Source organism: Salmo salar, chromosome 04, assembly GCF_965601325.2.
Source record: "Salmo salar chromosome 04, fSalSal1, whole genome shotgun sequence".
NCBI lineage: Eukaryota > Metazoa > Chordata > Actinopteri > Salmoniformes > Salmonidae > Salmo > Salmo salar.
This window is the reverse complement of record NC_138294.1, coordinates 22,521,395-22,545,190: the sequence shown is the minus strand read 5'-3', so window position 1 is coordinate 22,545,190 and position 23,796 is coordinate 22,521,395. Positions and strand designations below refer to the sequence as shown.

Below are 23,796 nucleotides of genomic sequence, written 5' to 3'. Positions count from 1 at the left end.
TACCAATAGCGAGCTTTATGACTTCACTGCATGGTTGTCCCAATATGAAGAGCATAGCAGTAGATATTCCCTCATGCTGTTTGTTGCCAGTCACAGAGATCATATTAAATTGAGCAATATGTTATTCTATGATGCCAGTAGTGAGCTATCTCACTAGGAGGTCGGTTTGGAATATGAAAAAGGTGAAAGACTAGACGGCGTAATTATCCGCCGTGTGTTTATTTAGCGCTACATACACCACACGCCCCTTTTCTGACAATATTCCAGATGATATAGGAGCCTACATAAAGCAGCGCGGCGTGTCGCAGCCATATGAAGCGTAAAAGATGACTCTGCGAGGTAAAGTGGCTCTAGTTACGGGCGGAGCGCAAGGTATCGGTAGAGCCGTCGCAGAAAGCCTACTGAAGAATGAAGCAAAGGTTGGTGTTTATAAAGTTAATAGCCTATTGTCGCCCGTAAATGGACGGTGGTTTTGGTTCCTTTACGCATTTTACGCGCGGCGCTTGTACCAACCTATTGTGGTTGTATGGAGCCCAAACCAACTGTGTTGCACAGAGAACCGCTTTAAATATTTGGACATCCTTTTGTAGATGTTCTGATTTTATATCCGCAGGTTGCACTTGTTGACTTGAATCAAAGTGTCGGAGAGGAATGCAAGAAGATTTTAGATGGAGATTTTGGAGATGGGAACTGCATTTTCATTCAGTGTGACGTGACGGACAGATTGAAACTTAAAGGTAATGGTTGCCTGACAATAAAACTGTGATACTTCTGGTTCTTAGTCGGAGATGAATGCAATTCATTTGTTTGGAACATTTCCTCTCACAAGCTCTAAGCGCTGGTACTACTTTCTATCACCTGGCACATGCACGAAACAATATAAACACGTGTACGAGCTCGGAAAGTATGCGTACATCACTTGCGTGTATTTACATCGTGTGAGCATGTTTCAGGTGATAAACATCTGAACCCACTACCAGCGGTTTGAAAAGTTAGTTTGATTATACATTCCTATCTACATTTTATCGCCACTTCCTTACGGTAAAAAGGACCAACAGTATGGACAACCGGTAAAGTAAATGTACATATCATTTTATTCAACTTTTTGGCTTGTAAAGAAGATACTGTTGTGTCCATGGGGTAACCATGGTAACAGTCTGACTAGGCAAAGGTAATTGCAACTTTACTAGGGTACTGCTATTTTTTCTTTAGAGGTTATTATAGGTTATTAGACTAACCTACTTTTTTTTAAAGTATAGCTATATGCCTAGTCTAACTTTCGCATTTTGCCTAAATGCATAATAATGTTCTCATTTTCGATCACCTTCAGGCCTTAGGCTTACCTATTTTAAGACATCATTCCCCTCTGAAACAGACTTCCATTGTGTGGAAATGAATTAGTTACTTTTGACATGATTTCCAAAACGCCCCAGGCAAAAGACATCGGAATGTTCTTGGATGTAGCCTTACCTAAATAGCTGTGCTTATAAGAGTCCATTCAACCAACACTGAACACTGTCAGTGCACGACTGAAACTTAAACGTCGACACGGTCTATTTAGTCTTGTGAGACTGGACATTTGTTAGACATTTGTTGTTTAAGTAAAGCAACGTACTTGACTTGTTGCTCCTACCTTGGTTAAGGTGATTATTATTATATACTTTTTTTAATTGAAGGTTTTCTTGTGGAATGTTTTCAGCTGAAAGGCAGGTGCTGGTGAATACCTGATATATTGCAGTTTTTGTGTCTTAGATAATTGTTTGGATGTACTTGTTTACTTAGATAGACAAAGATGCAGTGTTCTTGTGGTAAATATAACCTGTATAATCAATCTAAGAGCTAGATGTTCTTCTTTTATATAGAATCTAAATTATAGTTTAGATGTAAAACAAAGATGCAATATTCTTGACAAATGTCCATCTCGTATGGACTGGTAGTGTTCTTCTTGTAGGGGTAAATCTAGAGTTAATCAACCTAAGTGTTGGACTATTCTTTCATATTGCAGATGCTTTTCAAAGTACAGTCGACCGGTTTGGAAGATTGGACATTGTTGTCAACAATGCTGGCATCAACAATGAGAAGGACTGGGAGAAGACCATTGAAGTAAATCTGGTAAGAGGGGTGTGTGTGTGTGTGTGTGTGTGTGTGTGTGTGTGTGTGTGTGTGTGTGTGTGTGTGTGTGTGTGTGTGTGTGTGTGTGTGTGTGTTAGAATGTATTTTTGTCATTGAGATAGTTTGTGAAAATCTATTTTTCCAAAACAATCTGTTACTTGACTAACTGCAAAATCAATCTTACATGATGCTGTAGTTTAGCCTAGTTTACATTATATTACATGATGCTGTAGTTTAGCCTAGTTTACATTATATTACATGATGCTGTAGTTTAGCCTAGTTTACATTATATTACATGATTCTGTAGTTTAGCCTAGTTTACATTATATTACACGATGCTGTAGTTTAGCCTAGTTTACATTATATTACATGATTCTGTAGTTTTGCCTAGTTTACATTATATTACACGATGCTGTAGTTTAGCCTAGTTTACATTATATTACACGATGCTGTAGTTTAGCCTAGTTTACATTATATTACACGATGCTGTAGTTTAGCCTAGTTTACATTATATTACACGATGCTGTAGTTTAGCCTAGTTTACATTATATTACACGATGCTGTAGTTTAGCCTAGTTTACATTATATTACACGATGCTGTAGTTTAGCCTAGTTTACATTATATTACACGATGCTGTAGTTTAGCCTAGTTTACATTATATTACACGATGCTGTAGTTTAGCCTAGTTTACATTATATTACACGATGCTGTAGTTTAGCCTAGTTTACATTATATTACATGATTCTGTAGTTTAGCCTATATTACATTATATTACACGATGCTGTAGTTTAGCCTAGTTTACATTATATTACACGATGCTGTAGTTTAGCCTAGTTTACATTATATTACACGATTCTGTAGTTTTGCCTAGTTTACATTATATTACACGATGCTGTAGTTTAGCCTAGTTTACATTATATTACACGATGCTGTAGTTTAGCCTAGTTTACATTATATTACACGATGCTGTAGTTTAGCCTAGTTTACATTATATTACACGATGCTGTAGTTTAGCCTAGTTTACATTATATTACACGATGCTGTAGTTTAGCCTAGTTTACATTATATTACACGATGCTGTAGTTTAGCCTAGTTTACATTATATTACACGATGCTGTAGTTTAGCCTAGTTTACATTATATTACACGATGCTGTAGTTTAGCCTAGTTTACATTATATTACATGATTCTGTAGTTTAGCCTAGATTACATTATATTACACGATGCTGTAGTTTAGCCTAGTTTACATTATATTACATGATGCTGTAGTTTAGCCTAGTTCACATGACATGACATCAGCGAAGAGTTCTACCACAGTCTGAATAAGAGCAAAACAGTGTGACTGTTGTATGTGTCGGATATTGAAACTCAAGCCCTCTTGTTTCTCTCCATAGACATCAGTCATCAAGGGAACTTACCTGGCCCTGGATCATATGAGCAAAGAGTATGGAAAAGAAGGAGGAGTCATCATCAATGTCTCATCCATGGCAGGTAAGGCTGCTCCATACATGCATCAATACTTTATGTACTGTACGCTGCACGTCAACACATTGAAGCCTTCACAGACATAAGAAAAAGGGAAACAGTGGTGTATGTGGATGTGGGAATGACTAGCTATGTCTTTGGCAATGCGGTTGCTTTCAGCTGATGTGAGCAACCCCTATGTAATGGAATATGTCACAGGTCATCAGCTATAAAGAACCACATTGACTTCATTCACTGTTATTGTTGAAATTCCCAGGCCTTTGTTTTGGTACAATATGGTTACACAGTGTACCATAACACAACACAACACAGGTGTAAGGCAAACATTACAACATTACCGCTTGATAGATTAGAGTTTAATGTTGTTTTCACAGTGGACAATAAGCATTGCTGTGTGCGTCTACTATTTGCTTAGTGGGGTAGGTTAAGGCTGTTCTATCGCCTCAGTCGGCAAGCTAACAACTACAGTACTTCTAATTTTTCAATCTTTCTCCACAGCAGCATGTGGAGATTGAGAAAGCATGTTATTAGTGCAATCCAAGTCAGCTAGCATTCTACACTTGACAAGCAGTTTCCTTATTCCACCACTTGGTCCTGTGCGTACGCATGGTCACGGCTGTGTGTACATTTACACACACTCTCAAGCAAATGTTCATATTGATCAATTTCACACTGCGTGAATGTTTTTCCATGCATGGTTTACACACAGATTTGTGCCTATGCATGGTTGATAAATGAGACCCCTGGTCTGGTAAGCAGCAGAGATTTCCCTTCCCGTGACCCCTCTGGGTTCTTGAACACGCGCTCACAGGGAGCTAACATGTCTGCCGACAGAGTGCAGAGTCCGGACAGGTGGACAAGCCTCACACTGGGCTGTGGTGGTCATGTGGTGTTGTGACTTCTGTGCCAAGATCCACAGTTTGTGCAATAGTACTCGTGGACTTTGAGTCAAGTGCTCTTGTCTAATTTCAACATAATTGTATCTAGTATCATTGGTCTGCGCAGGGCCAGTTCCAGTCATAAGTGACATAAGCTTATGCTCCCCCCCAAAAAATAATGATCTATCTGTGTTTCTTTTTTCTTTTTTTACTCAGTCGGGGTCTCAACTTACTGTTAAGAGTTAGAATAGTAGAATATTCATCCGGTCGTTATCTGCACAGGGTTGTTGTCTTAACCCTACCCTGGCTTAGTTTCCCAGATGCAAGTAAAACACATTCTTGTCTATGTAATGCAGTGTTTAACTCATTTGTCAGCTCAAGCCGTCTCTAGCAACCATATGCCCAGATTAGCTACAGGGAACTAGAGTGGAGACCATAAAAACGCAGCATTAGTAGGACAGAAATATCTTACTATTAGTTAAATATTAATTGTTAACCATTAATATCAAATAAATCAGGTAAATATGTAATGTTTCTATCACAGGGGCCACTAAAATGGTTTGCCCGGGGAGCCCAACTTGGGGCGGCACGTAGCCTAGTGGTTAGAGTAAGAGTTAGAGTAACCAAAAGGTTGCTGGATCGAATCCCCGAGCTGACAAGGTAAAAATCTATCGCTCTGCCTCTGAACAAGGCAGTTAACCCACTGTTCCCCGTTAGGCCGTTATTGTAAATAAGAATTTGTTCTTAACTGACTTGCCTAGTTAAATAAGGGTTAAATAAAAAAATCTAATAATAAATTAACAAAATCTCACTTAAGCCCCCAAAAGGCTAGAGCCGGCCCCTGGGTCTGCTTGTTGAAATACTACTTGACAATAACATAGGCAATACATTACGTTTCAGTAATAAAACAGTTGTAAATACAACTGGAGAATGTTGTGCTTGAAATCTCCGGTGCGAACTCTGAGAAATTATAATCCTTTGATCAGAAAACAGACTGTATCGTTGGGAGGCTGTTCTCAGGCCTTTGGAATGTAAACATCGGTGCTGAAAACATAGTTGCTTGTGTTTTGATTAAGCTAGAACAGTATATAAACTGGAGGATGGTGACTTTTCTCTTTCTCTCTCTTTCTTTCTCTCGCTCTCTAAATTCAAAGGGGTTTATCGTTATGGGAAACATGTTTACATTGCCAAAGCAAGTGAAATGGATAATATAAAATGAAAACATTACACTCACAAAAGTTCCAAAGGAATAGAGACATTCTAAATGTCATATTATGTCTATATACAGTGTTGTAACAATGTGCAAATAGTTAAAGTACAAAAGGGAAAGTAAATATGGGTTGTATTTACAATGGTGTTTGTTCTTCACTGGTTGCCCTTTTCTTGTGGCAACAGGTCACAAATCTTGCTGCTGTGATGGCACACTGTGGTATTTCACCCAGTAGATATGGGAGCTTATCAAAATTGGATTTGTTTTGGAATTTGTGGGTCTGCGTACTCTGAGGGAAATATGTGTCTCTAATATGGTCATACATTTGGCAGGAGGTTAGGAAGTGCAGCTCAGATTCCACCTCATTTTGTGGGCAGTGTGCACATGGCCTGTCTTCTCTTGAGAGCAAGGTCTGCCTACGGCGGCCTTTCTCAATAGCAAGGATATGCTCACTGAATCTGTACATAGTCAAAGCTTTTCTTAATTTTGTGTCAGTTACAGTGGTCATGTATTCTGCCCAAGTGTACTATCTGTTTATGGCCAAATAGCATTCTAGTTTGCTCTGTTTTTTGTTAATTTAAATCAAATCACATTTTATTGGTCACATACACATGGTTAGTAGATGTTAGTGTAGCGTAATGCTTGTAATTATCTTTTTATTTCCTCATGATTTGGTTGGGTCTAATTGTGTTGCTGTCCTGGGGCTTTCTGGGGTCTGTTTGTGAACAGAGCCCCAGGACCAACTTTCTTAGAGTACTCTTCTCCAGGTTCATCTCTCTGTAGGTGATGGCTTTGTTATGGAAGGTTTGGGAATCGCTTCCTTTTTATTTGATGTTTTATGTTGTCTCTCTTTTCTCTTTCTCTTCTCCCTCCCTCTTTATCACTAACTGTCTCTCTCTCTGTGTCTCTGTCTGTCTCTCTCTCTCTCTCTCTCTCTCTCTCTCTCTGTCTCTCTCTCTGTCTGCACGTTGACACAGATATGCCTGAACTCCATTCTCCCTCAGCCAATTCACAAACCGTTTAGTATTAAGATGATTCTCTGCTAAATATTCCATGTGACTCTATTCAGTCACACACTTTACATTGACACTGTATATCTATCCCCTCATCTCTACTTTTGAGACCCTGCATGGTAAACAATAGCAGAGTCAACTCCAAGTTAGATTTCCTAAGGTTTGCCTGCAGAGAGAAGGAGGAAATATCACCCGGCTCAGTTCACAACCGTGGGCCAAGAATCTCCCAGATGTCATAAATCTAAATGTCATCAAGACTATATGTTTATCACAAGCGAGACGTATGACTCTGACATATGATGCCATTGGGCTTATTCATACACATTGTCTGTGTGTCGACATCAATCATGGGGTTCTGGTGAATTATTGTTCTGTGGCTGTGTTGGATGATAGATGATGTTGGATGACAGGATTTTGTGGTTATTTGGACCTAATCCCCAAATTCATACACTGAGCAACTAAAGAGAGAGTTGTGAAATAGTTCCATGTATGTTGTTTAGATCCTGGGCTGGAATTCAAACTCCAACTGAACTTTGGACTGAGTTGACTGTCCTAACTGGAGACTGGAGGTTAATCATTCTCCTGCTGAGGTAGATTTTTAAATTTTTTTGATTTTTTAAAATGTAACCTTTATTTAACTAGCACGTTAAGAACAAATTCTTATTTTCAATGACGGCCCATGTTCATGGGCAGAACGACAGATTTTTAGCTTGTCAGGTCGGGGATAAAGTCTTGCAACCTTTCGGTTACTAGTCCAATGCTCTAACCACTAGGCTACCTGCCGCCCCATTTCTTCCTGTGATATTTTTTTGTTTTTTTCCCCTGTCTCAGCAGCTTCTTTCTCTTTTTCGTTTCTTTCTCGTTTCTTTCTCTCTCGTTCCTCGTTCATTAGTCATTGCATAATAGTTTAGAGAGGGAGAGAGAGAAGCTTCCAATTCAAGTTGTCCCAGCACAACAGGCAAAGCTGGTTGACATGACGTCATTTCAACCAGTTTACAACCACGTGGTTGTACTGAGGTACACCTCTGTGCATGTCCAAGATCATCCAAATATTTTATAGATGCGTAAACACATCCCTGTGCACCTGGTAACATCATATTCTATCATTACGCTACTTATAGATGCTATTCCTCAGTGCTGTTGCTAGCAGATAAGTGAAAGTTATGCTACTAACCAAAACAAGATATTCCCCAACCATGCCTGTGGGTGATTCCGATACAGTGCCTTCAGAGAGTGTTCACACCCCTTGACTTTTTCCACATTTTGTTATTACAAAGTGGGATTAAAATGTATTTAATTATAATTTTTGGTCAACGATCTACACAAAATACTTTAATGTCAAAGTGGTAAATACTCTAATGTCAAAGTGGTAAATACTCTAATGTCAAAGTGGTAAATACTCTAATGTCAAAGTGGTAAATACTCTAATGTCAAAGTGGTGATTCTGACAATACATGTTAGAATCACCTTTGGCAGCGATTACAGCTGTGAGTCTTTCTGGGTAAATTTCCAAGAGCTTGGCACACCTGCATTGTGCAACATTTGCCCATTATTCTTTTTAACATTCTTCAAGCTCTCTCAAGTTGGTTGTTGATCTTTGCTAGACAGCCATTTCAAGTCTTGCTATAGACTTTCAAGCAGATTTAAGTCAAAACTGAAACTAGGTCACTCAGGAACATTCAGTGTCGTCTTGGTAAGTCTAGATTTGGGGGAGGGAATACAGTCAGTCACAAAAGTGAACCAACAACCTGAAATGTGACAACAGGATCTGTAATGGACCAGACACGGAAGTGAACCGTATAGTTCACCTACGGTGAACGGGCCCACACTCTGACACCACCACAAACTGAGGTACCAACTGTACCAAACAAACAAACGAACACTCCACACAGGCTCTACCCACGAGAGGTTATGCCCTACTTGTCCAAAATAACACCTTGCTACACACTATGCAAAGAGTAGCACTGTATCCTTTGCTGGCAGTATCTAAAAGAGACCAGATGTTGCTAATCACTGGTCCCAGAGGGCTCTCCCAATTGTGTGGTATTTAAAACCGATTGGTTACTTTCACCACCAGGACGACACTGCCGATGCCACTTGAGGTTTTAAATGGGTTATTGTCAATATTCACAGAGCACTCACGTACTCGGAACCCCACCCAGGTCGAACCAGGCACACCCTTCCCAAATTCAGCGTTTTGCAGCACACAAACCACACAGCTGACTGGAGGAGCGACTTTTACCCACGGACTTTTAACCAACTCGATTACAACAAAACCAAAATCATTAATTGACAGTACAACGAGGCTCATTCATCAAATTTCAGAAATACCTCTTGGTGTGAGAAACCAGAAGTCTCCACCACAGAGGGGTAAACACAATTGACTCACCTCCAGAGAGCTGATTCTGAAGCTTCGCTAAACGAACATAGCTGAAAACCTTAGTGTCTCATCCTCTTTGGAATTTCCAGATGGACTAAAGAGAAGAGAATTGAAAAATAAAAGCTGGTTTATTACAAGTTCCAACAGGCAGACACCTCCAGCACAGAAGTAGATATTATGTCTAACTTGCCTCTTGGAGACGGGCCCTTTATATTCTAAATCAGACATCACCAAATGTTCTGTAAACACCAGGCCGAGAGGCTCGCCAGTTCAAAACAAAGGCAGTGGCTTTGTCAGCTGCTACAGAATCAGTGTCCACAGAAGGTCATAATCAGTGGGTCCTTGTACCTCCAGTCTGGCGTCAATCACTATCAACCGATATGAGCATAATCCATAACAAGTCTAGTGACCAACCCTCACCTTGAGTGTCACAACTAGAACACTGGAAATGTGTGTTACAGAAAGGGAAAATATATAAATATGCTAAATATTGTTTTAATCACTCTAAACGTGATCATGTGACAGTGATAGAACTGTTAGATAGGCTAGCTACAATGGACAACAACATCGCACATTATCTCTAGCCCAAAGCCAAAACAGCGCTGACATGACATCAGTTTGTTTTCTTTACCGTTGAGAAGAAACGGTTGGCAAGATGCTGCTTGATGTACAACCGCAGCAAAAGCTGCAGGCGCTCACAGGCCCCACTTTAAATGGCAGCTGCCTCCAATGGGACAAGGAACTTTGGAATGTAGGTGGACCCATTGCGGTGTTCGGTACAGGCTTCTTCCTTCACTGGCAGTTATGCAATGATTGACGAACTGACTGACTGACAGCTCCTATATTGGATCGCGGTATGTTTGATGCAAATCATTGTTTTGGTTCACCCTGTTCTTCATGATGTGTGGTAAGAGGAGCCTAACATGAAATGTACAACGGGTATCAGTTGACAATAATCTTGGAGCATTTTGGGGGAAGGAAAACACACGCGTACACATTTTAAACACTTTATTTGAATCCACAAATTGCATTACATTAAGAAGGATAAAAACTATTTTAAAGGTCTTGGATACAAGAGCACTTTACGGATACAAAAAGCACCTTCTCCACAAAGCTAGGCTGCCCATAACAGCTGAAACAGAGCAGTACTTCGGCCAGTTGCTTTGCTCTAGTCTTTGGCACGCCTGCAATCTGAAGGCCACTCACCATATGTAGGTGGCAGAGACTGTCAAATACGACTGTCACCGACTTGCACTTATATCCAAGGCCGTCCAAGCGTGATACGAGGGGCTGGTATTTGAGAAACTTGTCAGCAAAGGCCCGGCTCCATGTATCCAGCGAAGGAACAGCCCACCTCAAATCAACACCTCCCTTTGGGCTCGCCCCACAGCAGCAGTAACTGGCTTATTCTGCATACAGGCAAACGCGCTATCATCTATATCAAACCAGGCTATTCTGACGAGAACGTTTGTATGTGTGCTGTTGGTGAGACCACCTGTCTTACCTCAGTAGCTACCAGGTCGACAAGGCAGACATGTCTAGCAATGTACAAGTATTTTTATGAACGGCAACCATTAACAACATGTGCACCAGACTTCTGTATTTTAACTCGGGGTGTAAAATACAGAAGGGATCATGGTTTGCAGGATACCAGAGTGCAAGGTTGTATTTTGTGGGTAGAATAGAACAGGTGTTGACCTTACCGTGAAAGGCTTTCTTACAAGCCGTTCACCAACAATGCCGTTTTTAGAAAATTAAGAGTTAAGAAAATATTAACTAAATAAACTAAAGTAAAAAAAAAGTAATACAATAAAATAACTAACGAGGCTATATACTGGGGGTTCCGGTACTGAGTCATGTGCCCGGGGTACAGATTAGTCATGGTAATTGAGGTAATATGTACATGTAGATAGTGATTATGCATAGATAATAAACAGCTAGTAGCAGCAGTGTAAAAAAAGGGTTCAATGCAAATAGTTCGGATAGCCATTTGATATTAGCTGTTCAGCAGCCAAATGGCTTGGGGGCAGAAGCTGTTAAGGAGCATTTTGAACCTAGACTTGACACTACGGTACCGCTTGCCGTGCGGTAGCAGAGAGAACAGTCTATGACTAGGGTGGCTGGAGTCTTTGGCAATTTTTAGGGCCTTCCTCTGACACCGCCTGGTATAGAGGTCCTGAATGGCCAGTGATGTACTGGGCCACACGCACCACCCTCTGTAGCGTCTTGCGGTCGGATGCCGAGCAGTTTCCATACCAGGCGGCAATGCAACCAGTCAGGATGCTCTCTATGGTGCAGCTGTAGAACCCCGCGAGGATCTGAGGAGCCATGCCAAATCCACTGAGTCTCCTGAGGGAGAATAGGCATTGTCGTGCCCCCCTCATGACTGTCCCGGTCTGTCTGGACCATGACAGTTTGGTGATGTGGACACCAAGGAACTTGAAGCTATCGACCTGCTCCACTACAGCCCTGTCAATGACAATGGGGGCGTGCTCGGCCCTCCTCTTCCTGCAGTCCACAATTATCTCCCCTGTCTTGATAACTTTGAGGGAGAGGTTGTTGTCCTGGCACCACACCGCCATGTCTCTGACCTCCTCCCTATAGGCTGTCCCATCATCGTCGGTGATCAGGCCCACCATCATTGTGTCGCCGGCAAATTTAATGATGGTATTGGTGTCGTGCTCGGCCATGCAGTTGTGGGTGAACAGGGAGTACAGGAGGCGACCAAGCAGACACCCCCTGAGGGGCCCCTTATCTAGGATCAGAGTGGCAGACCCGCTGCTGCCCACCCCTACCACCTGGGGGCGGCCCGTCAGGAAGTCCAGGACCCAGCCGCAGAGGGAGGTGTTTAGTCCCAGGGTCCCTAGCTTAGCATTTTGTATGTGGTGTGGGATTATTCATCATGTTGTGTTCTTGGAGACTCTAGAACTCCCAACAAACCGTACAGTGTAATTATAGACTGTCATTAATCATACTAGATGTGTTTTGTTATGCATCATTCAAGACTCTGGAGGTGAACATACCCAACAATATATATGACGTCGTTGCTGAGAATAAAACGCCCCGGGCGAGAAGATGTATACATTTTAAAAAGGACAACAACAGCAACACAGTACCAAGTCAAAGATACAATAGACAGAACTGCAGATTATACAGCAAGCAGAGTGAGTTGGAAAAGTATGTTAAAGAGTTTGTCAAATATATTTTAAATCATGTAGCCCTTTACACTCGTACCTGTACACGAGTTGTAAATGGCAGATTTGGGCAATAATAAGCACCTAAATTGGAATGTAGTGGCTGTTTCAGTAAGGGTTCTGGCTCTGCGCATCACAGAGCTGTATGGGTTTTTATTGACAGCCATTCTGAACTTCAGCACCACTCGCAATAAGAAGTTGCCGCCGTCCCTTCCAGTAGTTGGGCAACTTTTGCACATTTTTTGTTGTCCAGGTGAGGGGAACTGCTGTAAATTAAGAGGACTTAATGTATTTTGAAAGATGAGATTTTGAGGATTATAATAAATACGGCTTTGATGACATACAAGCCAAACACCTGTGAGTCCAAATGTGCAATTCACATTTCCAAATCAACGTTTATGATCACTATGTTTGATGTACATTTGCAAGATGACATGTCGTCATATCCTGGGGTCTTCTGAACAGAATGAGCCTATGTTTGTTAATTGTGAGAGAAAAAAATTCCGCATCACACACACCTGAATGCACCTAAATTACGATCTGTTTTTCTGAATTTCCTTGTGAAAGCCTAACATTGTAAGATCGTATTTTATAACAACTAGTTATGTTGGCAATGGAACGAGCTTTCAGATCATGCCCACCTGACCCTCATTGCGATTCATAATGGACCGTTTTTGGATTGCGTAAATAACAACAGTAATAGGGTGATTCTGTAACTACAGGAACTTCTATGTCCTCAGGGTCAATTTTTGTGATTTTATTTAAAAAAATATGTTTTTTTCTTTATATGTTAAGTTCACACTACCATCACCCCAGATTTTTTTGACACCTCTCTATCTAGTATTTTAGCTACTTTTCAGATGCATTTTATACCTCAATTTCACTGTTTTGCCCTTGTCCCTGACCCAGACTTTTGAGCTTCCACTATGTTTTTCTATGACAAAACATTAATAATTACACATTATGTAATGTTATCTTCTTGAGAAAGAGTCAATTAAATAAAATATATATCAGTATGTATAGTGAGTATGCCCTTTATATTGTTATTTACACAGAATATACCTGTCCTTTGGTAGTGGTGTCATTTCCACCACTGAGGGCAAATTCCTAATTTAATAAAGTTTTGTCAAGAGAATGTTAATTTAGTTACCATGGAAACTTATTGTGACACTGAAGCACATGGCTGCAGCAGACAGTTGGTCCAGAAGTCATGTCCAGAAGTTTTCTTTCATTTGTGGTAGAATTTTGATTTTTTTTAAAATACATTTTATGTATTTAGTGAAAACTATATGCTAGCTGTAATACTAGCCAAAGCATGCGAAGCAATCTGGGCAGGTAAGTTAGGGGCAGGTTTGATGGCCTCATGTTCTGGCTGTAAGTCATCTGGTGACTAAGGTGTTGTGTTGCCTGATAGGTAGGTTGCAATTGCAACTATTCTCTTTAAAGTCTGTCTTCTATTCCATTGGTTGCATTTCCATTGCCTTCTCTTGCTCCTTTGTTCTCGCTTTGTAAGCTCAGAGATAGATTTGACTTCTCCCTTCTCTTTTTTCTTCCAGTATCTCTCCCTGTCTTTTTGCAGATGTTCCTGGTATCGTATAGGATCATCTTTTATTTTGTTTCTATGTCTGTGACTTCTGGAATCTTACTTTGTCTTAAATTAATTACATGTTTAACAATGGTTGTTGTTCAAAATGGTTGCAATAAAATATTGTTTTCCTACGTTTTTTTTTTTTTTTTTACATAGATGTCATTTCCACCACACCCATATTTTTAGGTAAATTTGTATATTATGTGTAATTTATATTGATCGATTTGTTTTAGATAGGGAAATCATATGGTTGTTATCATAATCTCACAAAAAGGTTGGGTGGAAATATCTTATTTTTTTATGATAAATAAATATTTTCAGTTGTCACAAAGGCAAGTTCATACATTCAGGCGTTGTGTTGAATTATTATTTTTAGGAAAACCTTAAAGCACTTAAAATAATGTTCAATGCAAGACAAATGTATAAGAAATGTGTTAAAAATGAAAAATCATACAATTCATTTTCAACTAAAATTTATGTTTAATGGCTGTCTGGGAACAATGACAAAAATATATAAATTCCTGAATAGTACGATCACAGCGATTATCAGATATTATTTCTAGACAAATCAAAGACAATTATAATACCGGTAAAATGGTTTTTCAATACATTTTAATTTCTGAAATCTTGCCCGAAGTTGCAGAATCACCCAATTGTGTTATGGCGGGGATGCAGGGCTGTGTTCCAAACTAAACAACTATAAGTGAGCTTGTTCCTCAATGGCACAGCTAGGAGAGCTCACAAAAGTACCTTTATAGTTGAATACTTTTCTTTTGAGTCATAAAAGTGCATTGAAATTATTTAGAAACTGTGTACACTTTGGAGAGGTGTGTGGCCACTTGAAGACAGCAGTTAGACCTCTCACTCAAACCTTTGTAATGTTTTTCTTATGTTGCACCTACCCCACATTTTCCAGGAATAGTCTTATCATGTTACTGAATGTATCCAGAGTATTTTCAGATTTCGTTTTCAACAAAAGTGGCAAAGTACACTAAATGTAAAATGCACATAACATCAACAGTGTAATGTTTGGTCTAGTCATTTTCCGATTACCTCCAAACTGTTCCCTATCAATTTCTAAAATGGTTATGCATTTTCATATTTCTTCTGTAAGAAACATTTCAATTTAGCCCTATCAATATAGGCCAATTCCCACAAGGGTAAAGGGTGAAAGCATTTGGTTCAATATTATACTGTAATAACTAATTAAGACAGTCAGTATATCGTTCACTGTAGTTCCAAATAAGGGAAGAGCAGTCTGACGATTTATGTTATCAGCACCCCGTTCAAGGTGCTTAGGCATAAGGGGAAGTACAGGTATGCCTGAAACTGCAAGATAATGGTTTGTTGTGTTTTATGATAAATTACCCCATATTGTCATGTAATTGCACATACTTTGCTTCCTGTGTGTCCCAGCAGCAAACCTGTGGCTCCTATAGATCCCTTTCCTCCTTGTCACTTGTGTGACTGTTTTTAGCTGAAGTGGCAATAAGATTTGAAGTCAAGACTTTATACAATGTTTCCTATACAATTCCAGCTACCATATTTATGCCCTCTCCTACAGGACTGAAATTCAGCGGGAACACATGGGTGGTTTGGGAGTTCTCATAGTTAAACTCATTTTAACAGAAGGGTTCTATGTACAACCATATATCATATTTCCCAGCATGCTCTAATGCAGGGTGATTTTCAGAATTGTTTGTTTTAAAGTGTTTTTGCATATACAGTAGAGGTCGGAAGTTTACATACAGCCAAATACATTTAAACTCAGTTTTTCACAATTCCTGACATTTAATCCCAGTAAAAACATCCCTGTTTTAGGTCAGTTAGGATCCCCACTTTATTTTAAGAATGTGAAATTTCCAAATAATAGTAGAGAGAATGATTCATTTCAGCTTTTATTTCTTTCATCACATTCCCAGTGGGTCAGAAGTTTACATACACTCAATTAGTATTTGGTAGCATTGCCTTCAAATTGTTTAACTTAGGACAACGTTTTAGGTAGCCTTCCACAAGCTTCCCACAATAAGTTGGGTGGATTTTGGCCCATTCCTCCTGACAGAGCTGGTGTAACTGAGTCAGGTTTGTTGGCCTCCTTGCTCACACATGCTTTTTCAGTTCTGCCCACACATTTTCTATAGGATTGAGTTCAGGGCTTTGTGATGGCCACTCCAATACCTTGACTTTGTTGTCATTAAACCATTTTGCCACAACTTTGGAAGTTTGCTTGGGGTCATTGTCCATTTGGAAGACCCATTTGCGACCAAGCTTTAACTTCCTGACTGATGTCTTGAGATGTTGCTTCAATATATCCACATAATTTTCTTTCCTCATGATGCCATTTATTTTGTGAAGTGCACCAGTCCCTCCTGTAGCAAAGCACCCCCAAAATATGATGCTGCCACCCCCGTGCTTCACGGTTGGGATGGTGTTCTTCGGCTTGCAAGCCTCCCCATTTTTCCTCCAAACATAACGATGGTCATTATGGCCAAACAGTTCTATTTTTGTTTCATCAGACCAGAGGACATTTCTCCAAAAAGTACGTTCTTTGTCCCCATGTGCAGTTGCAAACTGTAGTCTGGCTTTTTTATGGCAGTTTTGGAGCAGTGGCTTCTTCCTTACTGAGGGGCCTTTCAGGTTATGTCGATATAGGACTCGTTTTATTGTGGATATAGATACTTTTGTAAATGTTTCCTCCAGCATCTTCACAAGGTCCTTTGCTGTTGTTCTGGGATTGATTTGCACTTTTCACACCAAAGTACATTCATCTCTAGGAGGCAGAACGCGTCTCCTTCCTGAGCGGTATGACGGCTGCGTGGTCCCATGGTGTTTATACTTGCGTACTATTGTTTGTACAGATGAACATGGTACCTTCAGGCGTTTGAAAATTGCTCCCAAGGATGAACCAGACTTGTGGAGGTCTACAATTCTTTTTTTGAGGTCTTGGCTGATTTCTTTTGATTTTCCCATAATGTCAAGCAAAGGGGCACTGAGTTTGAAGGTAGGCCTTGAAATACATCCATAGGTACACCTCCAATTGACTCAAATGTTATCAATTAGCCTATCAGAAGCTTCTAAAGCCATGACATCATTTTCTGGAATTTTCCAAGCTGTTTAAAGGCACAGTCAACTTAGTGTATGTAAACTTCTGACCCACTGGAATTGTGATACAGTGAATGATAAGTGAAATAATCTGTCTGAAAACAATTGTTGGAAAAATTACTTGTGTCATGCACAAAGTAGATGTCCTAACCGACTTGCCAAAACTATAGTTTGTTAACAACAAATTTGTGGAGTGGTTGAAAAATGAGTTTTAATGACTCTGTCACGGCTGTCGTAGGAGAGAGAGGACCAAGGCGCAGCGGGTTGCGTGCTCATCATTATAATTTATTAAATAAACGTGAACACGGAAAACAAAGAACGACAGACCGACAGTTTCACAGGCTAAATAAATAACAGCAGTGCGAAATACAACTACCCACAATTAACAACCCCAAACACATACCTATATATAGGACTCTCAATCAGAGGAAAATAGAAACACCTGCCTCCAATTGAGTCCACACCCAAACCTAAACATAGAAAAACTAAACTAGACAGAACGTAGAAAATACAACCTAGAATACAAAACCCAGAACATACACCAAAACCCCGTAATACATAAATAAAACACCCCTCTACAATACACATAACCCCCGAACCACATAAAACAAATACCCTCTGCCACGTCCTGACCAACCTACAAATACAAATAACCCCTATACTGGTCAGGACGTGACAGACTCCAACCTAAGTGTATGTAAACTTCCGACTTCAACTGTACAGTACATTGATTGGTTGATACATTTTATGCTACACAAAGATAAATAACATTTTTTTTTTTTTAACTAAACCAATCTGTTAGTAGTTGGACTTATTGCACTCGTTGCTGAGATAGTTGCTCCAGTTTGAATACTGAGACTACGTCAAGGATATAATCTTCCCTACCCTGGCAATCTTTTTGAATGCAGGTTGCGGTTGATTTAAACAATTCTAATTGTTGGATATCGTAACTCTGGCTAGATTCCAATGGCAATTACACATCACTTTGCGAGCCAGAATAATGTGACTTGCAGGCCTGACGTGGCCTGTAAACCAAGGGTTTTCTAACACCACTGTGTTAGGGTCTAACTAAGCCCGTCAACAAGTGACCTTACGATAGACAGATCTCTTCATAAATAATTTGATTTTAAAGGCTGGTGGAACCATTCATGGTGGTTTCTAAGAATAACCTTTATATAATAAAATGGTTCTTGGTAGAACCATATACAAGGTGTTCTATGAAGAACCCTACATGGTAGACCCTCTGAAAAGGGTTCTACCTAGCACCAAAAAGGGTTCAGAAAAACTGAAGAACACTATATGGTTCTACTTAGCACACATTTTTTTAAGAATGCATGTAAACATTCTCTTTGAGCTCAATTCCCTTTGATTTGACTATGTTCCCAGAGGGATTTTTCCATCTAATTTCACCTCTGTTCTCTTATACAAAGGTGTTGAGAGGTTTCAGAAACAAAGTGCCTTGCAGTACTCCATACAACAGGTTTCTCTTAAGGTTTGCCCTGGCTCTATCCTTTTTGAAGGGGAAAACTAATGATTGATCTTCACAAGGTGAAGGTTTTATGTGTCCATAAAAGGAAGTTGAGCCCATTATTTGGAGGGGGAAGCGAGTTCTCGTGAAATGTAATGTTCTGGAGATTGTTCTGGTTTAAACAAAACTTGGCGGCCGGCCCAACACATACAAACACACAGCTTTTTCATGTTTGAATTAAGTCGAAATAGGGAGAAATATTTTGCCTTGGAGGATCCTGTTTTTCCATGACGGGAAAGGCATATAGAATAAGTTACAGTACTCATTCATTTCTAGTGAGCGGTATGAGATCTCAGTAAAAACCGGTAGATTCCACTATAGCGTGCTTACACAAACACATACACACACACACAGAGGACAAGTAACCTGTGTAACAATGCCTTTAGAGTGATTGCATTGTTGATAAGCGCCGTCAATGAAAAACGCCTGAGATTTAAATGGGTACCATGTGGAGTATGTTGGTGAGTTACCATGACTGTAAACTTTGTTTATTCTTCTTTCTTTCATTCTTTTTCAGCTTTCCTTCATTCCCCCTACCAGCCAGTGTACACGGCCACAAAGCACGGGGTGATAGGCTTCTCCAGAGCCATAGCGGTGAGTTCTAACACACCCCCAAACCTCTCCTCGAGTACACCTAGCCATTCCACATACAGTGCCCTCCGTAATTATTGGGACAGTGAAACACTTTATTCTTCTTTTGGCTCTACACTCCAAGTTTGGATTTTAAATCAATGACTATGAGGTTAAAGTGCAGACTGTCAAATTCACTTATGTGTATTAAAGCAGTAAAAAGTATAGCCTACCAATTGCCTTGTCGCAGTGCTTGAGGCGTCACTACAGACCTGGGTTTGATCCCAGGCTGTGTCACAGCCGGCCGTGACCGGGATACCAATGAGGCGGCGCAAATTTGCCCAGCGTCGTCTGGGTTAGGGGAGGATTTGGCCGGCCAGGAATGTCCTTGTCCCATCGTGCTCTAGCGACTCCTTGTGGTGGGTCGGGTGCATGCACGGTCGCCATTTGTATGGTGTTTCCTCTGACATAATGGTGCGGCTGGCTTCCGGGTTAAGCGAGCTGTGTGTCAAGAAGCAGTGCGGCTTGGCAGGGTCGTGTTTTGGAGGAGGCATGGCTCTCGACATTCGCCTCTCCCGAGTACATACGGGAGTTGTAGCAATGGGACAAGACTGTAACTACCAATTAGATATCATGAAATTGGGTAGAAAAAGGGGTAAAAGTACAAAAAATACATAAGTTTAGTATTTGGTCCCATATTTCTAGCACGCAATGACTACATCAAGCTTGTGACTCAAAAAAACTTGCTGGATGCATTTGCTGTTTTGGTTGGGTTGTGTTTCAGATTATTTTGTGCCCAATAATTTTGGAGTCACTTTTATTGTAAATAAGAATAGAATATGTTTCTAAACACTTCTACATTAACGTGGCTGCTACCATGATTACCATGATTACGGATAATCGTTGATTTTTATTATTATTAAACCTTTATTTAACCAGGAAGGGCTCATTGAGATTTAAAATCTCTTTTTCAAGAGCATCCTGGCCAAGATAGGCAGCACCAAGTCATTACAAAAATTACAGACAAAAAAACAAAAACCTACAAATAATCTAGTAAAAACCATAGAATTCACAAGAGTATAACAAAATCAAAAACAGAAAATTAAAAACATTGACAGGTCAGGGAATTAGTCTCAAGATCATTCATCAGTGATTTAAAAATACCAATCGGGACAAGTTCTTCCAGTTTAAAAGTATTTTGTAAGGCGTTCCAAGACGATGGCGCAGAGTACATAAAAGCCCTTTTACCAAATTCAGTTCGGACATTTGGAACAGTTAGCAGGATAAAGTCCAGCGAACGAAGAGAGTAACCACCACATTTCTGAACAATAAAAATGCCCAAATAAAACGGTAGTAAACCCAAAATGGCTTTGTAAATAAAAGTATACCAGTGACTGAGCCTACAGGTGACTAGAGAAGGCCAGCCAACCCTGGTATACAAAGTACAGTGGTGCGTAAGGGTTTTGCAGTTTAAAATACATTTCAAAGTGCCATGGTAAAAGGTGTCAATTGATCTCAAACACTGAGCGGAAGCATTCATATATAAAATATCCCCATTGTCTAGTAAAGGCATAAATGTAGCTGATACTAGCCTCCTTCTGGCTTCAAAAGAAAACAGGCCTTATTCCTAAAATAAAATCCCAATTTCAGCCCAATTTTTTTGTAAGTTGTTGAATATACAATTTAAAAGAGAGGCCGTCATCAATTAAAATTCCAAGATATTTATATGAGGTTACAGTCTCAATCTCAGTGCCCTGACAGGTAATAATAGGTGAAAAGTTCAGAGGTCTATTTCTTGCTTTAGAAAACACCATTAGTTTAGTTTTGTCAGTATTGAGGATAAGCTTCAATTGACACAAGGTATGTTGAACAGTATAAAAAGCATTTTGCAAGTTCTGGAAAGCTTTTGTAAGAGACGAGGCACAACAGTAAATAACAGTATAATCAGCATAAAAATGAAGTTGCGCATTTTGGAAATGTTTGTCTAAATTATTTATATAAATAGTGAATAAGAGAGGACCAAGTACAGAGCCTTGGGGCACACCATTACAGACAGAGAATTTAACAGACATGAGCCCATCAAATTGAGTGCACTGAGTTCTATCAGACAGATAGTTAGCAAACCATGCAACTGCATGCTACGAAAGACCTACACTCGAGAGAGATCAATAAAAAGTGAGACACAGTGCTGTTTTTTGTCAAGGGCTTCAGTGATATCATTTAAAACCTTCATGGCTGCTGTAATTGTGCTATGCTTCTTCCTGAAGCCCGATTGATACATTGATAAAATAGAGTTAGTAAATAAAATGTAGTCATAAGATGTACTCATTGTGAGCAATTAATATGGGAACAAAGACTAAACTTTGGACCACCTTAATAGACATACAGTATGTAATCCAAAACCAGTACACCTGATTTAAGTAATGAAGGGCTTGATGATTAGTTGACCAGTTGAATCAGATGTTGTACTAGAATACGTGATATGTGGAATGGCTGGGGGTACTCCAGGAAAGGCATGGAGAACACTGGCCTAGACACATTCCTTTTCCCTGGGTGATTATGCTTGACCATGTTCGGACATGTTTGTGCTCCTCTTTCTCACACACACAGACACACACACACACATACCACACACACACATATGCACACATAACACACACATACACACTGGCACGTTGCTCCTTTCACAACCATACACACACACCCTGACACGTCTGTGTTCCTTTCCTCTCCCCACGCAGGATGCAGCCGAGGTGGAGAACTATGGTGTGAGGATCAACACGCTGTGCCCTGCCTTCGTGGACACCCCTCTCCTGCGCTCCGTGGAACACGAGGACAACATGGGCAAGTTTGACAAGTTCAAGGACGACTTAAAGAGGAGCGTGCACAAGTTCGGGGTGCTTCAGTGAGTTCGTATACATGTTGTGTAGAAGTTGCCTCATTTCCCTCCTTTTTCACTCATTACCTATCACGTTCTTTATAACTCAGATTTACAGTAAACCTATGTGGTGTGTATAGGATACTGCTTCAGATTAATGTACACAAGTGTTGTTTATACCTAAACAAGTCAGCACAGACCTAGAATCAACTCACCCTCCCCACATGGCCCCGCGAAACCACCCAAATACTAACTCCATTCTACAACATCAGGTAATACAGTATCTGGAGTAGCAAAGCCTCCCTAATCAGTGTCCATTTCCTCCTTAAATCCTCCCTCCACATAGCATGTGTGGGAGGCCATGGAGGTTGTTATCCCTCCTCAGTTTCCCTGTCTTATCTGGAGAGAGGAGAGAGGGGGCCTTGGAAGCTTCCTGGTGTGTTTGTGTCTTGTCCCCTCTCTATGTCACTGTGTTTTGTGTGCTTTGGACGACATCAGATAAGGTTTTCTACTTCAGAAGCAAACGGCGGTAGAAATATACAGATACAAACGTTGAGGGGTATTCTGAGGAAAGACTTAACTAACTTTGTCAACATTATTTGAAATTATTAAGTTTGCTACAATATGCATCCGAAACATGCAAAGACAAATATTGAGAAATACAGTATGTTTGAGATAAGATGCACTTAAAATCATATGCAGGCCAGGTTTTGTTATTTATATCAGAATGTACTTCAGTCTTGAATGCTTACATTTACCAGCTCAGCTGCTTTAAAGTACAGTATTTCGCAATACCTTGTCCAAGCTGTTTGGCCTGGGGCAAGGCGATTTGATAAATCTGTTGGCTACAGCGTCAAAAATAGGCCTTTTTAAATGTTGATCTTGTATCTCTTTCAGCCAGGAAATTGTTGAATTAAGTTACATCATATTTCAGGAATTCTATGATGTAATCATGAGGGCATTTTGCAACCTAAATTGTTAGCTAGTCCAATTCAATCCAAAAAACCTTCAGGAATTGAAAGAGAATGTATGATCATGGCCTCTCTCTTTCCTGGGTTGTGTTCATTAAACACCAGGCGGAATACAACCGAAAGTTCCTCCTTGGTTCAATCTGGACACTGTGTTCCCTACCTAACACGACCCTGTTATCTCTATCTCTCGATCTCTATCCCCAGACCGTCGCTGATCGCAGAGGGAGTGTTGCGCCTGATAACTGATACCGGTCTAAACGGCGCAGTGATGAAGATCACCTGCTCTAAAGGGATCCACTTCCACACCTACGAGCCCCTGTCCGCTTGAGAGGATCAACACGGAATACCGTCGGACTTCTGTCACCCACCCAGACAAAGGAACTTAAAGTGGTCGGAGTATGGAGTCATTCAGAAAGTAGACCCATGTGTCTATGGAATTGGTAGAAATGTAGGCCCATTGAATTAGGAATTAGAATAGTAATTTAATGGGACCTCTATTTGTATGCCCACGTTGGATGTAACCAAATTCCAGTAGTCTTACTTAATAGGTGTGAACAAAGGTAGACAAAGAGGGTTTAGTTTTCGGGTTTCCCTCATCATAAAATCCTCCAGTTGATTTGACTAGTATGAGAGACTTGGTACACATTGACTGCTGTATTTATTTTATTTTATTTATTTAACTAGGCAAGTCAGTTAAGAAAAAATTCTTATTACCCAATTATGAAATGGACATTTTATCACAAAGCACAATATGTGTTTACAATTCTACCAAATAACTGTAGTTTATTTATGATACAATAGCATACTTTATTATCATAGAATATGTGAAAATTTGTATTTTTGTTGTCTGTCAGACAATAAACTTTGGCTCCTTTCCTCTTCTCATT

The 23,796-nt window shown here is 40.1% G+C and overlaps 1 protein-coding gene across 1 annotated transcript; it reads left to right on the top strand.

The window, feature by feature from the left end:
* Positions 1–124: 124 nt before the first annotated feature.
* Positions 125–23,794, top strand: LOC106602382 (15-hydroxyprostaglandin dehydrogenase [NAD(+)]). Its single transcript, XM_014194981.2, has 7 exons — positions 125–419; positions 614–737; positions 2,006–2,112; positions 3,507–3,603; positions 19,008–19,084; positions 21,802–21,965; positions 23,114–23,794. Exons 1-7 carry the CDS (start codon positions 327–329, stop codon positions 23,235–23,237), a joined length of 786 nt encoding a protein of 261 aa, XP_014050456.1. The 5' UTR covers positions 125–326; the 3' UTR covers positions 23,238–23,794.
* Positions 23,795–23,796: the final 2 nt, after the last annotated feature.

Excerpts from the sequence above, each read along its gene's own strand:
- LOC106602382 (XM_014194981.2), top strand. The coding sequence starts at position 327 with ATGACTCTGCGAGGTAAAGTGGCTCTAGTTACGGGCGGAGCGCAAGGT. Across the intron at positions 420-613 it reads TACTGAAGAATGAAGCAAAG|GTTGCACTTGTTGACTTGAA; the intron begins GTTGGTGTTTAT and ends TTATATCCGCAG. Across the intron at positions 738-2,005 it reads GGACAGATTGAAACTTAAAG|ATGCTTTTCAAAGTACAGTC; the intron begins GTAATGGTTGCC and ends TTCATATTGCAG.